The following is a 15,341-nucleotide window of genomic DNA, read 5'->3' as shown; positions in this document are numbered from 1 at the left end:
TGTGGACTGGAGACGATGTTTTGGGGCTAGGTAAATGCGAACACCTTGAACTGATAAGCTTGAAATGTCATTAAGGTGAGGACATCAGCAATAAGTCCTTACACAATCTGCAAAGCAGTTGGTTCTTACATGAACCCTATGATGTCCAAATCGATTCAATTAAAGAAGTATAGACGTTAGGAGCTAGGAAATAGAACATGAGTGACACGCTGGACAAGGTGTTCTGGATAAGCTGAGTGGAAAAGGTCTTGGAGAGAATCCCAACGGATAGAATGTAATAACCCACTCTGGAATTTGGCCAAATCATAGATGAGCTAAGAGAATGTTAGTCCCTTTCTGCCCAAAATGTAATAAAATCTCATTTTACGTTCATTCACCTATTTAACAGGAATTTTTAGGAAAGCATTTTATCTCTGTTATTGTTTTGAAGTTACTGACTGAGCACTTGTTATGCAGGATGCCCAAGCAAATCAGAAAACCTCTGGAGCATGGAAAAGATGAAAACCTACTTTTGTCTTATAAAGAATCTACAGCCAAAATTGTCTGATGAGAGCAACCTGATTCTTGTCCGTTATTACCAGATGCAGCGGCAGAGTGATTGCAGAAATGCTGCCCGAACTACCATTCGCTTATTAGAGAGTTTGATACGCTTAGCAGAAGGTGAGCCCGTGGCAGTTTTTGTTTTTCTGCCTAATAATTAACTTTTTTTAAAAAAAAATGGACATGTTAGAAGTGCAGTTATAGTTCATAGGTTAAGTAGTGACCTTACAGCTAAACTAGGGATGGATGAACCACCTGGAGTTTTAGCATTAGTGAATCTGTAGGTTTTGTGGGGTTTTTAGATATACAAAACTAGTTTGAATTTTCATTTATTATATTCCCTCCCAAAAAAATGTAAATCAGTGTAAGAAGTTAAGTTAGAGGGAAATGAGCAATGATTAATTACATCCAAAGGACCCAATACTGCAAACACCCGGCTCATGATGTCAGTTATCCCAATGAGCCCACAATGACTGGCTGCTTTATAAATCTAATAAAGCTGCATATGTCCACTGTAGCTAATTGTGTAAATATATTTCTGGGCAGAGATTTTTAAGCAAGAAATGTGGATTAATTAATTAGTTAATATTTGCACAGCACTCTAAAAAAGTAAAGGATTACATAAATCACATGGTTTTTACTTAATGCCTGGCTCAGGGCTTATTTCTTTAATTTTGGGTCCAATCTTGCACATTTCAATCACACCCCACTCCTGCTCAATCTGAAGCCAGAGGGATTATTGCCTGAGGAATGCATAAAAAAGGTGTAAGGATTTGGCCCTTATTATCCCATAACGTTACTAAAAATAAATATTTCATTTTAAATACCAAGAATGCAGTCCACATTGTGTACTAACGTGCTAAAAAATTTCATTTTAAAATCAAAACTTTGAGTTTTAAGAACAAAGAATAAAGGAAGTGTTAAATATCTAGGGTAGTGTTCTTTTATCCTTTAAAATGGCTTAACGGTTTTTGAAAATGAATTTTAAAAGAACATACAGTAACTTTGTATAACAAATTTCAGCCCAGAGTGATGTTTTATTTTGTCAAAGATGTCTCTCTTATTAATCAGTTGTTCCTATTTGAATTTCTTTGTGTGTGTGTGTATGTGTGGGTGGGGGCCAAGGGGGAAGACTGTTTTGTTTTGTAAACCTTCCTATCATTTAAAGCCTTTATCCTGAAGATACTTTCATGCTATTTATGTTATAAAGTCTTTTACATGAGTATGCATTTGCAATATTGGGGCGTTAACTAGCACTTTATATTTTCAAAGTGTTATGAAAAAGTACCCTTATTCTTGCTTAAAAATGACTGTCCAACAGCATAATTACACAACCAACCACAATGGCTTAGTATGGTGAATTATTTGCATTATATCCATTCATAACCACCATTACCCCAAATAGAATTAATTTTATGGGAAGCAAAGCAGGAGAAAAAAAATATGGAAAAAGCATGTTTAAATAACATTAAGGCTGTGACACAGACCAACAAAAGAAAGGAAATGCAAAGTGCAGACTATTGTTTAAATCATGCCTTTTGTCACCCAGAATGAAAGGTTAGCTTTAATTTTAAATTTCCTTCTTTTTATTAGTTTGCGTTGCTATCAATACATTTGGATAGATAAATATTATTTTATACCCCATTTATCATCATGGTATCTGAACACCTTACAGTTATTTAAATGTAGCCTTTTGCTTTTCTTTCTTCCAGTTCCTTCAAACTGTCATTGAATCTCAAATCCAGAAGACGCACCTCATTTCTAATTAGGGGAGTTACGTTTTCCCAATTCTGCAGACACTTATGACAGCGAAGTCAATGGGACTATTTTTATGCTTAAAGTTAAACACATGCATAAATGTTTTCAGAATCAGGCCTGAATTTGTTAGCCTCTGGTTGCTAATACAAACAAATGCTTTTCAACTTCAATAACTTCTTTTTTTAATGCTCATTTATTTTTGCTAGCCCATGCTCGATTGATGTTTAGGGACACTGTAACTTTGGAAGATGCTATAACAGTGGTCTCAGTGATGGAATCGTCGATGCAGGTAAGCTTTCTTATAGGAAATGACACTACTACAATCCCATTCTATATATTCGATCCATTTAAGGAGACTACTATGTATAACACTCTCCATCTCCTTGGAGAACAATCCATTTTAATATTCAGACATTGAAATATAATTGAGTTGAGAAACTGGGTTATCATAGATGGATGGATGAATGACACTTGTATTTTTTCAGTTAGACATTAGCTATTATATGTGAGAACCAAAAAAAGATTTGAGTTTTGAAAAAGTTTTAGAAAGATTAACAGGTGCCAGAGCAGTGTAAAGGGACTGAGCATAAATGAGAAGCAGGCCCAGAACATTTAGTCGTCGTCATCATAGTTTGTCACTCCAAAATTGTAGCCAAGACGTGGTGGTGTCGCTTATATCAAATAGTTCTTTGGGAGAACAAGGTATTGACAGGTAGCACTGCATACGGCAGGATTCAAGTATTTGCCTAGACTCTCCACATTCATATTTGCAGCATTCCATTTTGTCATATTGTCACCATCTTTGCCACCCCAATTTGGAGTACATCATTGTTTTTGTTTGAAGTCAGTCCCTGGGGGGAGTTGTTCTACAGGAACCAGGTTCTCCCAGAGCATCAGCATTTTCTGCCATTTTGTTACTCTGTAGCCTTCCATGGTGGTATTTTGGGGTAAGGGATTTTCAGGGGCGAAGCTCTTTTTGGACTTCAGTCTCTAGTGTTGTGGAATGTGTCCGAACAGTGGATGTCTTGACACATGCACCTGTTTTTGTTTCTCCTTTTTACTGAAGACATCCCATCTTACAAATATTCGTGCAATTCATGTGAGGCAGTATAGTGACACCATGGGAGTTGGTTTCAAAGTGCCTGTGATGATCCTACAGGATTGACTGAGTTCAATATCAGTTTTGTGTGCATGGCCCAAGCAAGACCATACTGATGTACAGTATTCTGTACACAGACTGAGATGGATTGCTCGGAGTGTTTTTGGAATAGCTCCCCATTTTGTGTTGGCCAGTTTCTGGAGTATACAATGCCAGGAGTTCACTTTCTTTTTCAGCTTCTTTATGTGCTCTTTGAATGTCAGTATTCAGTCTAATGTGACCCAAGGTACACCAGATATTCATAGTGCTCAAGGATTGTACCATCCTGCAATATCTGGAAGTCGCACTTGACCTGGTGGTATTTCAGGTGGAAGGTGCACACTTGTGTCTTACTGGAGTTGGCATTTAGGAACCATGTGCAATCGTACTTTCCAGGCATCACTCAGGGAGCCAGTTAAAATGTGCTCAGTATCCTCAAATCTTTCCGATTGAGTGGCAATTCAAAGAGCATCAGCATACATTTAATCTTTGCACATGAGGGGATTCTGCTTGGTCATTTGTGTAGATATTAAACAGCAAGGGTGATAGCACTGAATCGTGGGGTAATCCACTCTGCAGAGTACATCATCAACTCTTCTGACCACCCATATCAACAAAGAAACATTGATTTTCGAGCAGGGAGGAGATGATGTGGACCTTCTTGCTATTTCTCAAAATTCTTGCTTATTTCACTAAAAGTGCATGATAGTTCACAGTGTTTAGTTCAGATAGGAGATGAATGAGAAGGGAACATAGTAAAATTTTGCAAAATAATGAATGGTATAGAGAATGTAACTGGGCATTCCTATTCATCATTTCTCATAATACAAAATCAAGGGGACATTCAATTAAAATGAAAGGCAACAGACTTAAAACCAATAAAAGGAAATATTTTTTATGCAATGCATAACTAACCTCTGGAACTCATTGTCAAAAGACATCATTCAGGCCAAGAGCTTATACTAGATAGGCTATTTGAAGGGATATGAATCCTTAGGGTTCAGGGCATAATCTAGCCACTAACAGAAGCTAGGAAGAAACATCCCCTATGAGTAGGTTATCCCCAAATTATCCATGAGGGTTTTTTAGCACCTTCATCTGAAGTATGTGATACTGGCTCTATCTGATCTAATAGGACATTTCCCGTTTTCTTGTACAGGTTGGTATCTCAAGACTATGAGAAACCATATATGCAAATGATACATTTTATGTAGCACCTTTCAAGCAGAAAGACCTCAAAGCATTTTCATAGAATCATAGGACTGGAAGGGACCTCCCGATGTCTTCTAGTCCAGTTCCCTGAACTAAAGGCAGGATTAAGTGTTCTCTGGACCATCCCTGACAGCTGTTTATCTAACCTGCTCTTAAAAAATCTCCAATGACAGAGATTCCACAACCTCTCTAGGCAATTTATTCCAATGCTTAGGAAGTTTTTCCTAATGTTCAACCTAACCTGCCCTTGCTACGATTTAAACCCATTGCTTCTTGTCCTATCCTCAGTAGTTAAGGAGAACAATTTTTCTCCTTCCTTCTTGTAACAACCTTTTATGTAATTGAAGACTGCTATCATGTCACCCCTCAGTGTTCTCCTGACTAAACAAACCCAGTTTTTTCAGTCTTCCCTCATAGGTCATGTTTGCTACACCTTTAATCATTTTTGTTGCTCTTCTCTGGACTTTCTTAAATTTGTCCACATCTTTCCTGAAATGTGGCATACAGAACAGGACACAGTACTCCAGTTGAGGCCTAATTAGCACAGATTAGAATAACTTTTTATGTCTTGCTTACAACACTCCTGCTAATACATCCCAGAATAATGTTTGCTTTTTTTGCAACAGTGTTACACTGTTGACTCATATTTAGCTTGTGATCCACTATGACCCTTAGACCTTTTTCTGGTGTACTCCTTCCTAGGCACTTGTTTCCTGTTTTGTATGTGTGCAACTGATTGGAGTACTTTGCATTTATCCTTATTGAATTTCATCCTATTTTCTTCAGACCATTTCTCCAGTTTGTCCAGATCATTTTGAATTTTATTCCTATCCTCCAAAGCACTTGCAACCTCTCCCAGCTTGGTATCATCCACAAACTTTATAAGTGTCCTCTCTATGTTATGATCTAAATCATTGATGAAGGTATTGAACAGAACCAGACCCAGAACTGATCCCATTTTATAGACTATGGCCGTGACCCTGCTGCTTTTTCTCAGACAAAGCTCAGAGAGGTAGATATCCAAAGGCACAAATGGCAGTTGGGCATCTATGACCTGCCACTGACTTTTAATGTGAGTTAGGTGAGTAATTGGCACTTGTGCCTTTGAAAATGTGTCCCACAATTGCTTCAAATGGAATTTTGCTTCTTCAAGAACTACAGAATCTGACCCTATACAGCATAGAAAGATTACTACAGTCTCTGCTGAAATGCAGCCACTAGAGGGTTGGAACAGGCCAGCTTTTTAGCAGCATGCAGCAACATTACACAAAGGGTAAGTTAAGAAGTGATGTAAAATAACATTTTCAAATAAAACTGCAGTGGGAAGTTAGGGAGACAGGATATAATTACCAGATTAGAATTTGACAGGATACTGGTTTTAAATCAGTACTGTTAAAAATCCTGCACACACTCTTGTATATACAAGACCATCTTTAATTACCGCCTTTTTTTTTTCAATTTGATGAAATAACAGACTTAAATTAATATACACATTACACTCAAATTTTCATCCACTCAGAGTGCAGAAAGAAAGTAAAGTTGTTTGTTTCATAATTGTATATTACTCTTTTATTTATGCATAGCCCTACACTGTGATTGACTGAGGGGGTTCTGAAATGCATAATTAGCACCTGTCTAGTGGGTGTCAGTGGGAGTTTTGCCTGAAGGATTGCAGGATTGGGCTTGAGATTAGCTGGTATGCTCTTCATAATTACCCCAATATGCCGAATACCTGCGTATCTCAAGACCACTATGGGGGCCATGTGTTTTCAACCACTTGTGACGTGCGAATTTTCCCTTGTAACAGCTTTTTCTTGAAGGGGGGTCATTTATTTTTATTAAAAGATTTTTTTTTTAAACAAACAAGAAAAACTGTATTCATTCAGTACCTGAGATGGTTGAAATCTCTCACTCTGTCTCTCTGAGGACTTAGATGGCCCACAACACCATAGTATCTGAACATCTTTCTCCATGTGCTAATCACTGGAAATGATTAGGGTTGCTTATAATTACAGTAGTTCATAGTTCCTTAGTATCTTGTTCTCTGCTTCCCTCTTTTTTTTTTTTTCCTTGGTTAACAACAGCATTTGCTACTTACTTTTTCAACCTGTTTTGTTGGGATATCCTTTATTTTCTTCACTTTTGTCCCTTGAATTTGGTGAGAGACCCATAGTTTCCCTCAAAAAGCTTTCTTATTTTCTCTCCAACTGTCAATTTTTAGAGTGTGGGAGGGTGATGGAAACAAACAGGTGTTTGAATAATTCTAGAGGAGCTGGCGGCTGCCACCTTTCAGCTTTGCAAAGACGGAATCAAGCCTTGCATTTGTAACTCCTACAATATCCTACCCCACCCAGTGCAAAACCAAGGGTCATGGTGTTTAGCTCAGTAGTCATGTATTTCTGCTGGTCCTCTTGAGCAGCTGACTGGTTGGTTGGCCTCTCTTGTTCTTACCTCTTTATTTCGTTGTCTTTACCCTTTATTCCACCTTTATTTTTCCCCTATTCCCTGTTGTCTGTCTGCCTCCTCTTATCTCTCCTTCTTGATTCATTCCGTTCCCTTGCTCTGTGTCCTCCTGTTGTCTTGCCTGTCCCTCTTTCCATCCCACATTTTACTCTCAGCCTTGATTTACTCCAAAGTTTGCTCTCTGTCCTTACCTCCATCTTTCATTCCATGATTTCCTCTCCTTATCCATCTCCTTCTCCTCTCCCTTGCTTTCGATTTGACCCTTGTACTTCTCATTTTCAGTCTCCTTTCCCAGCTTCTCAACCCTCACGTGCACATCGCTGTTCTCCAGTTGTTGGGAGCACTGCTAACTCCTTTGAGTGGTTGAGAACCTCTGGTGCTCTGCTTCTTGTTCTGCCTACATGTGTATCAAACACAGAGCTAAATGCTGATCAGAAGTGTTGAACATTTGGACTGGCCATGTGGCAGCTGGATGGGCAGCACTCCTGTATTTTTTGTGTAAATCCAAGTAATAATAATAATAATAAACAAAGAGTCTGACCTTGCAAACACTTATGCATGTATATAACTTTACCCATGTGAGTTGTCCCGTTGACTTCTATGGAATTACTTGTGTGAGTAAAGTTACTGGGTATTTGCCACATCAAGTGCTAAAATAGCCAATGGCAGGTTGTAGATAAAACTGTCTTTGGTGTTAAAATCTGATGCTGAGTAACCAAGATGTTTCCATTCTTTTGGTGGCACAGGGAGGTGCACTTCTTGGAGGCATCAATGCACTGCATACCTCATTTCCAGAAAACCCAATGGAGCAGTATCGAATGCAATGTGAACTCATCCTGGAGCGACTGGAGCTGCAGAATCTTCTGCATGAAGAATTCAAAAGACTTGACAGGTGATAATATGAAGATTAACAAAAGAATCCAATAGAGTAAAAGGATTGCTGACAATAACTGTACTAAGAGATTCAAAAAATAGAATTTGACTTAGGAAAGCAACCTTCAGTGGAGTTGAAAAAGCAGGGGATTTTTAAAATAGCATACTGAGATCATTACGATATCATTTTTCATTCTGGGATTATTGAATTTATGGAGGGTTAAAAACAATTTAATGATTTCTCAACATACATCCAGATAAATTTAATCTAATTCCAGTACGGTCAGAAAGTTGCTCATTGTGGCTGAATGATTAATTTTATTAACCTTTTGATTCCTGTTTGTTAAAGTACAGCAAGCTTTGCTTTATTTTTTTTAAAAAGGTTATTTTATGTTTGGCTGGTTGGGATCTTTCTTTGTGATAACAGGTGATAAGTCTGGATCAAAGTTATTTTTTGGGTGATATTTTTCTTGATACTGAAAATATTTTAGATTCTCACTGGATGATCATCAGCTTTTAGCTCATTGGTATCATCTTCAGAGAGTCTATTTGTTTTAATAATAGAAAACTCCTTTTAATTTATTGAGGCTGAGGCAATAATAATCCAAAGAAAAATAACTTTTGTCTCCTGAACTGACAGCAAGCTCCATAAGAAACACATACTTGTTTTTATTAAAGAAAGATAAAAGAATATTGTTTAAAGGAATAAAAGCAGCTGTGAAAATACGAATTTCCCTTGAAAAATTTTCAGTTCTGTTTTATAACACAGCGTAAGTCACATTCCAAATAAGCATACAGAGCAATAAAAGCAACTGAAATGAAGATGAAAGTGAGCTAGCTCCAAGAGACCAAAGCAAGTTTTAAAGTAAAAAAAAGTTCACATCATTTTTGCTGCTTTTTTTTTTTAAGATCCTTTCTACCTTGGAGAAACCACATAATAATTAATAAATGCCTTACATTTATATAGCATCTTCTGTCTCAAAGGATACACAAGCCATATGTGGTACATAGGAATTATTTTACCCACCACTGAAATGCAGTCACTTCTGAGATGGAACATGGCTGTTGTTTATTAGTGCATAAAAATACTGATTTAGGACATGAAGTGAGGAAAAATAGTATCTCCAGTTAAAATGGGTGAGTTTAGGCGGAATACAATTAACCAGACTGATATTTGGCCAGAACACTTCTGTTGTTTCGAAAAGAGCTATGGAAATGAAAACAACCACCATAAATGGTGAGAACCTGGTTTCACAGAGCATCCAGAAAACTTCACCTCGAGCACTATAGAGCTTCTTAACATGTTGGTTCCATAGTCACTCTGAGGGAAGTGAATCATTTACTGAATCACCAACCACCACTTTTTCATACAGCATCTAAATTTTCCTTACCTGTCTCTCTTCTAAGGTTTGACCCTGCTTAGCATGAGATCTGATGAGATCATAGTTCTAGGAAGTGTCACTGCAGGGTGCATCACTCATAAGCACTACAGGCATTTGTGATTCTGTAAACCCATTTTTAAAAAATTGAAATCAAAAACCATAACTCTGGTTAACTTCTAGAACTTGTTGGTATATCTTGATGCAGGGTAATGATCAGGATATGTTATGTATCTACTCTTTAAAACAGTAACCTTTTTGCCTAACTCTAACGTATGTGTCACATTGTGAATAACCCAAAAAGAGAATATGCACATGCAGAAAAAAGGACTTAAGTAAATAATACTAAATATAAATTATATTGTCAAATGGAATAATATACATTTTCATACTAAAATCCACTTTTTGTTTGAACAAAGTACACAGGCAATTTGCAAGAGTGAACCAAATATGGCTGTAAATGCTAGTATTTAATAAGTATGGACCAAATTCTGCCACCCTTACTCATGCTAAGTAATGCCTTACTCCATAAATAGTTCTCCTCATGGAGAAAGGCACTCCTTACCATGAATAAGGCGGCCAGATTCTGCTACTTTAATGCAGGAATCTCCTGCAAGAGCAAAAGGAGATCAGACATTGCTGCACTACAGCCGGTGTTCTATATGGGACATAGTGATTCTATTATGCTGCTGGATTAATTTGCAGCCTCTCTACTCTTATTTTTATATAATATATAAATATATTTATATAATAGGAGCAGCTAAGGAGAAAAAGGAACAAAAATGAAAAATTAACCTACTTACCTGTAAACATATTTTTTCCTCCTCATCCAACAGATCACAGAATGAAAATTCATGCCAGCTACAGCCTGGAGAGACAAGCAAAAATACTACTCTTGGATCCTTAAGTGATGATACCTTTGGGCAGTCAGAGCAAATGTCCCAGACAGAACTGTCAGACCAACAAGGGAATAGCTGCAAACAGCAAAATTCTTTGGTCAAAGGGAGAAGTAAAGCTGATACACATCTAGCGCGCTCAACTAGCCAGGCAGCTGGTAAAAACAGAGATACAAATTACCTGAGTAAACACAATGAGAGCAGCGATGATGGCAGCTTGACCTGGTTTGACAGCATGGTAGATGGCAACATGGATGCTGAAAAAAGTGTTCAGCAGTCCCTAATCCGCAAGAGACCTCTAGATAATTTGGCTTTGAAAACACTGAATGATGAATCCTGTTCTAAAGAAAAAAGCGATTCAAGACAAAGCAGGGAAACTGGGATGGGACAGTCACTGGCAATTGTGGACCTCGATGCTACTTTTAGACAGGATGTAGTTTCTGATATTGATGGGAAAAGGACAAAAGGACATAAAAATCTTTATTCTGAGGCTAATATTAAAGATCCAACCTCGGCAAGTGCTAGTGTGCCTGATTCCATGGTGACACAACAGGTCTCTAAGAAGTGGCAGAGATTGCGCACAGAGAGAGCTCACAATTTTTGTGCAAGTACACAAGACCCCAAAGTAGACACCCTTTCTTCTCCATTGTCTTTCCAGTCAGCAGCTGACCCAGGAGTTCCTTCAGGCGATATGAATAATGTTTGTGCGATAGGAAAGAGTAGGAATAATGTGCCAGTAGTAGCTGAGAAGCTGGTAACTTCTATGAGAAAAAGAAATAAAGACCAAATTGTGAAGGAAGCAATGGCAACAGGTTCCCATGAGCCGGAAATCACTGAGACTGAAGGACCTCCAGTGGCTAAACTGGCTAAATTTTCATTCAGACAGAGGACAAAATTTGTTCATTCCTCTGAAAATATGAGCAATGCAGAATTGCCTCCCTCACAATCAGAGGCTGTTTTTAAGCCTCACAGGGTTTTGAGAACTGTAGCAGAAGGGCAAGAGCCAGAGGAAGAATGTTATTCCTCTGCGAAACACCAGAAAAAACTAACGAGTTTAGGAAACAATAGTTTGGAGAAGAGACCCCCTGATAATAAAAGAAAGGAGCAGCAGCAAAATGAAACCTTACAAAGAGAAATCAAAGAAGCTACAACTGGACACTCAGAGACCAAACGAATCGCAGATATTAGACACCATGCTGTGTTAACACCAACTGCCGAGAAGAGCAGGAAAGCAGAGGAAATGTCTGGTGGCCTGAGCCCAAAGAAGGTGTGTTCCAGCACATTAGCAAAACTAGCCAGGTTTTCCTTCATGTCACCTCCTGAATCAAAATCGGAAAATCCACCGTCACTTAATGTTACCAGCAACAGCAAGGAAAGCCAGGGACTACCTCTGAAGACCCATGCTGAGAGCACCAGCAGCAAAAGAAAGTGTTTTGGACTGGGAAATGCCAGCAATAAAAATGTGGTCACAGGAAAATCTCTCTTCTCAATAACAGATTTAGATGATGCCACATTCGATTTTGATTGGGATGAAGAAATTAGGAAAAACCCAAGGTCATAAACCATACTACCTTTCCCCAGCCCCGATCCACCTGTCATTATCAATATATTACTGGGAAACAATATCACCCATATTAATTATTTCCAAAGCTTTCAGACAGCACCTCAGCTGGCATAAATCAAAATGTTTCTTTTAAATTATTGGAGCTATGTCAATTTACAGCAGCTGAGGATTTGACATACACCACAGGTCAGATGCTACCTTTACCTCTCTAATTGTTTACAAGACTGTTTATAATATCTGTTGACTGTTTCAGTTGACCTGATACAAATCACTTGAGTTTTCAAGTTATAATCATATTCAGAGTATAGTGGTACCTGCAAAAGAAGCAGGGTTAATTGACATTTTTTTTTCTTAATTCATCTCATAAACCACACACCATTCTAACTGATCTTGTGTCCCATGTACCATTTATTTCAATCTTTTGAGGACAGTGTTAGCAACATGGCGAAGCAAAAGCTAACCATGTAGTTATATTTTGTTCCTCCTTTACGTGCCTTCTCCCTTGATGCATTTAGTGATATTGTGATATACTATGATGTTGTGATATGTGTTCCTGTGTTATCAATATAAAGAGAATTTTGCTCTGTCTGTGGTTACTGTGGTCCATTGTCCTTCTGATGTGTTGGGGATGCCTGCTTTTTTTATTTATTTTTTTAACCACTGGTCCAGGCACTTGTTAATAGGATCTTGCAGCATGCATCTGTCCATGACACAGTGATGGCTTGTGCTGAGTACTGGGGTTCTGTATGCATTTTGGTGTCACCAATGTCTATTTTTACCTCAGAATTACACCTCTCTTCTAGAAAATCCCCCTGAAGATGGATCAGTGGTTTTCTAACCTTTTTTCTCGCAACCAAGTTGAAGAAAATTCTTGATGCCCGCGACCCAACGCAGCTGGGGATGAGTGGTTTGGGGTGTGGGATGGGGCTCTGGTTCTGGGCTTGGACTGGGGATGAGGAGTTTGGTGTGTAGGATGGGGCTCCGGGTTTGGCGGGGGCTCAGGGCTGTGGCAGGGGGTTGGGGTGCGGGAGGGGGTCAGGGCTTGGGGCTGGGGGTGCAGGCTCTGGGATGGGGTCAGGGATGAGGGGTTTGGGGTGCAGGAAGGGCTCTGGGTTGGGGGGGGGTTCAAGACTGGGGCAGGGGATTGGGGCACGGGGTTGGGGTGTGGGCTTACCTCGGGCGGCTCCCAGTCAGCGGCGCAGCGGGGGTGCTAAGGCAGGCTGCCTGCCTGTCCTGGCGCTGTGGACCGCACTGTGACCCGGAAGCAGCCAGCAGCAGGTCTGGCTCCTAGATGGAGGCATGCAAGCGGCTCCGTGCAGCCCTTGCCCGAAGGCACCCCCCCACCCCAGCTCCCATTGGCCGGAGTGCAGAGCCGATACTCAGGGCAGGGGGCAGTGTGCGGAGCCCCATGGCCTCCCCACCTAGGAGATGGACCTGCTACTGGCTGCTTCCAGGGTGCAGGGCATTGTCAGAATAGGTAGGGACTAGCCTGCCTTAGCCAGGCAGCACTGCCAACAGGACTTTTAATGGCCTGGTCAGCAGTGCTGACCAGAGCCGCTGCAACCCAGTGCCTTACAGTCTGCGATCCAGTACTGGGTTGCAACCTGCAGTTTGAAAACCACTGAGACAGATGACATTCTCCCAGTGGGATAGCACATATAGAAATGCTTGTTCTCACACTATGCTCATAGTTCTCACACCCTTTCATGCCCTGTGAGATTTGCAGAACTGTTAGACCTACAAGGGAATAATTACAAACAGCAAAATTCCTTAGTCAAAGGGAGAAGTAAAGCTTTTACACATCTAGCGCCCTCAACTAGTCAGACAGCTAGTGATGAGAGGTACAAATTTCTTGAATAAACACAATGAAGGCAAAATCCCCCAAAGGGTGCCATAAATGTAGTCAGTTTAACACTTTCTTTGGCTAAAGGAATTTGCCAGAATCCTCTCCAGACATCTAGCTTAGAGAATACTGTAGATCCTTTCACTTTCAGGAGGAAGTCATTCAGTGTTGGGAGGATAGATTTTTCTCTCACAACTCCTTCATTAAGTCTTTTAAAATCTGCACTGATTGCTATTTTCCATTTTGCTTTATAACTGATACCATTGGGGCACACCATGCTATTGCTCAGAGATTTTCTTGATTATGCCAATCCATTCCATTCTCTTTAACTCCGTTTCCACTTTATGAGATAGGAATCCGGTGAGGTGTATGTACAGTATATGGTTCACCACTGTCTCTTAAGGTTATAGGTACTGGATTTATTTTCAAAAGTCCAATATCACCAAATATTCCATTGAGTTCTTCCACCTTTCTCATTAGGCCATCAAGGTTGCCACACACTGGCTGAGAAGGCTGTTGGTCTGTGGTCCTTTGATTACATACATTATAAATGCATAGCTTTTGTCTGTGTAAGTTGTTTCTGTGATTGAACTGCACGGACCAGTTTAAGTACCTCCAGGGCTAATCAGAGCTGTATCAGGTGACTTCAGTGCTAGCGGGGGTGCCAGAATCAGGGGAGACCAGGGGGGCATGGCCCCTCACTTTTTAAAAGTAGGAGGGGTATGCCTGCCCACTTTTTAACACTGGCATAGTTTGGGTGGCAGGAGGCTGTGTTGCCCCTCCAAACTGCAAGCCACCGGGAGTAGGGTTGCCAGGCCTCCAGTTTTTGACCCTGGAGGCTCTGGTCAGCACTGCTGACAGGGCCATTAAAAGTCCAGTCAGCAGTGCGGCGGGGCTAAGGCAGGCTCCCTGCCTGCCCTGGCTCCGCACGGCTCCCGGAAGCAGCTGGCATGTCCTCACCCCCGCCCCGAATGCCAGCTCCACAGCGCCCATTGGCTGGGAACCGCAGACAATGGGAGAGGCAAGGGCAGGGACTACAGGCACGGGCAGCACACAGAGCTGCCTGACTGCCCCTGAGCCTGGGGCCACAGGGACAGGCCAGCCGCTTCCAGGAGCCACCTGAGTTAAGCGCCACCCAGCTGGAGCCCGCACCCCAAACCTGCCCCAGCCCTGAGCCGCCTCCTGCACCCTAACTCCCTCCCAGACCCCGCACCCCCTCCCACACCCCAAACCCCTCATCCCCAGCCCCGCCCCAGAACCTGTACTCCCAGTTGGAGCCCTCACCCCCTCCCACACCCCAGCCCGGAGCACCCTCCTACACCCCAAACCCCTCATTTCTGGTTCCATCCCAGAACCCGCACTCCCAGCCGGAGCCCTTACCCCCTCCCAAGCCCCAGCCTGAAGTCCCCTCCTACAATCCTAACCCCTCAACTCCACTCCCAGCCCAGAGCCCCCTCCAAGACCCCTCATCCCTGGCCCCACCCCAGAGCCCGCACCCCCAGCTGGAGCCCTCATCCCCTTCCGCACCCCAGACCGGTGAAAATGAGTGAGTGAGTGAGCGAGGGTGGGGGAGAGTGAGCAAGGGAGGGAGTGGGGACGGAGTGAGTGGGGGTAGGGGTTTGGAGAAGGGGCAGGGCCTCAGGAAGGGGCAGGAAGGGTGTTTGATTTTCTACAA

The 15,341-nt window shown here is 41.2% G+C and overlaps 1 protein-coding gene across 1 annotated transcript in view; it reads left to right on the top strand.

The window, feature by feature from the left end:
- MCM9 (minichromosome maintenance 9 homologous recombination repair factor) overlaps positions 1-12,346 on the top strand; it is a 70,898-nt gene extending 58,552 nt beyond the window's left edge. Inside the window, exons 10-13 of the mRNA XM_074948309.1 lie at positions 457-660; positions 2,505-2,587; positions 7,858-8,003; positions 10,200-12,346. Of these exons, the coding sequence (XP_074804410.1) occupies positions 457-660; positions 2,505-2,587; positions 7,858-8,003; positions 10,200-11,820 (2,054 nt within the window). The 3' untranslated portion in view covers positions 11,821-12,346. The remainder of the gene's footprint in view (positions 1-456; positions 661-2,504; positions 2,588-7,857; positions 8,004-10,199) is intronic.
- The last annotated feature ends 2,995 nt before the right edge of the window (positions 12,347-15,341 follow it).

This window comes from Natator depressus, chromosome 3 (genome assembly GCF_965152275.1).
Source record: "Natator depressus isolate rNatDep1 chromosome 3, rNatDep2.hap1, whole genome shotgun sequence".
NCBI classification, from domain to species: Eukaryota; Metazoa; Chordata; order Testudines; family Cheloniidae; genus Natator; species Natator depressus.
The sequence above is the reverse complement of the archived record's forward strand: the minus strand, read 5'-3'. Positions and strand labels throughout refer to the sequence as shown.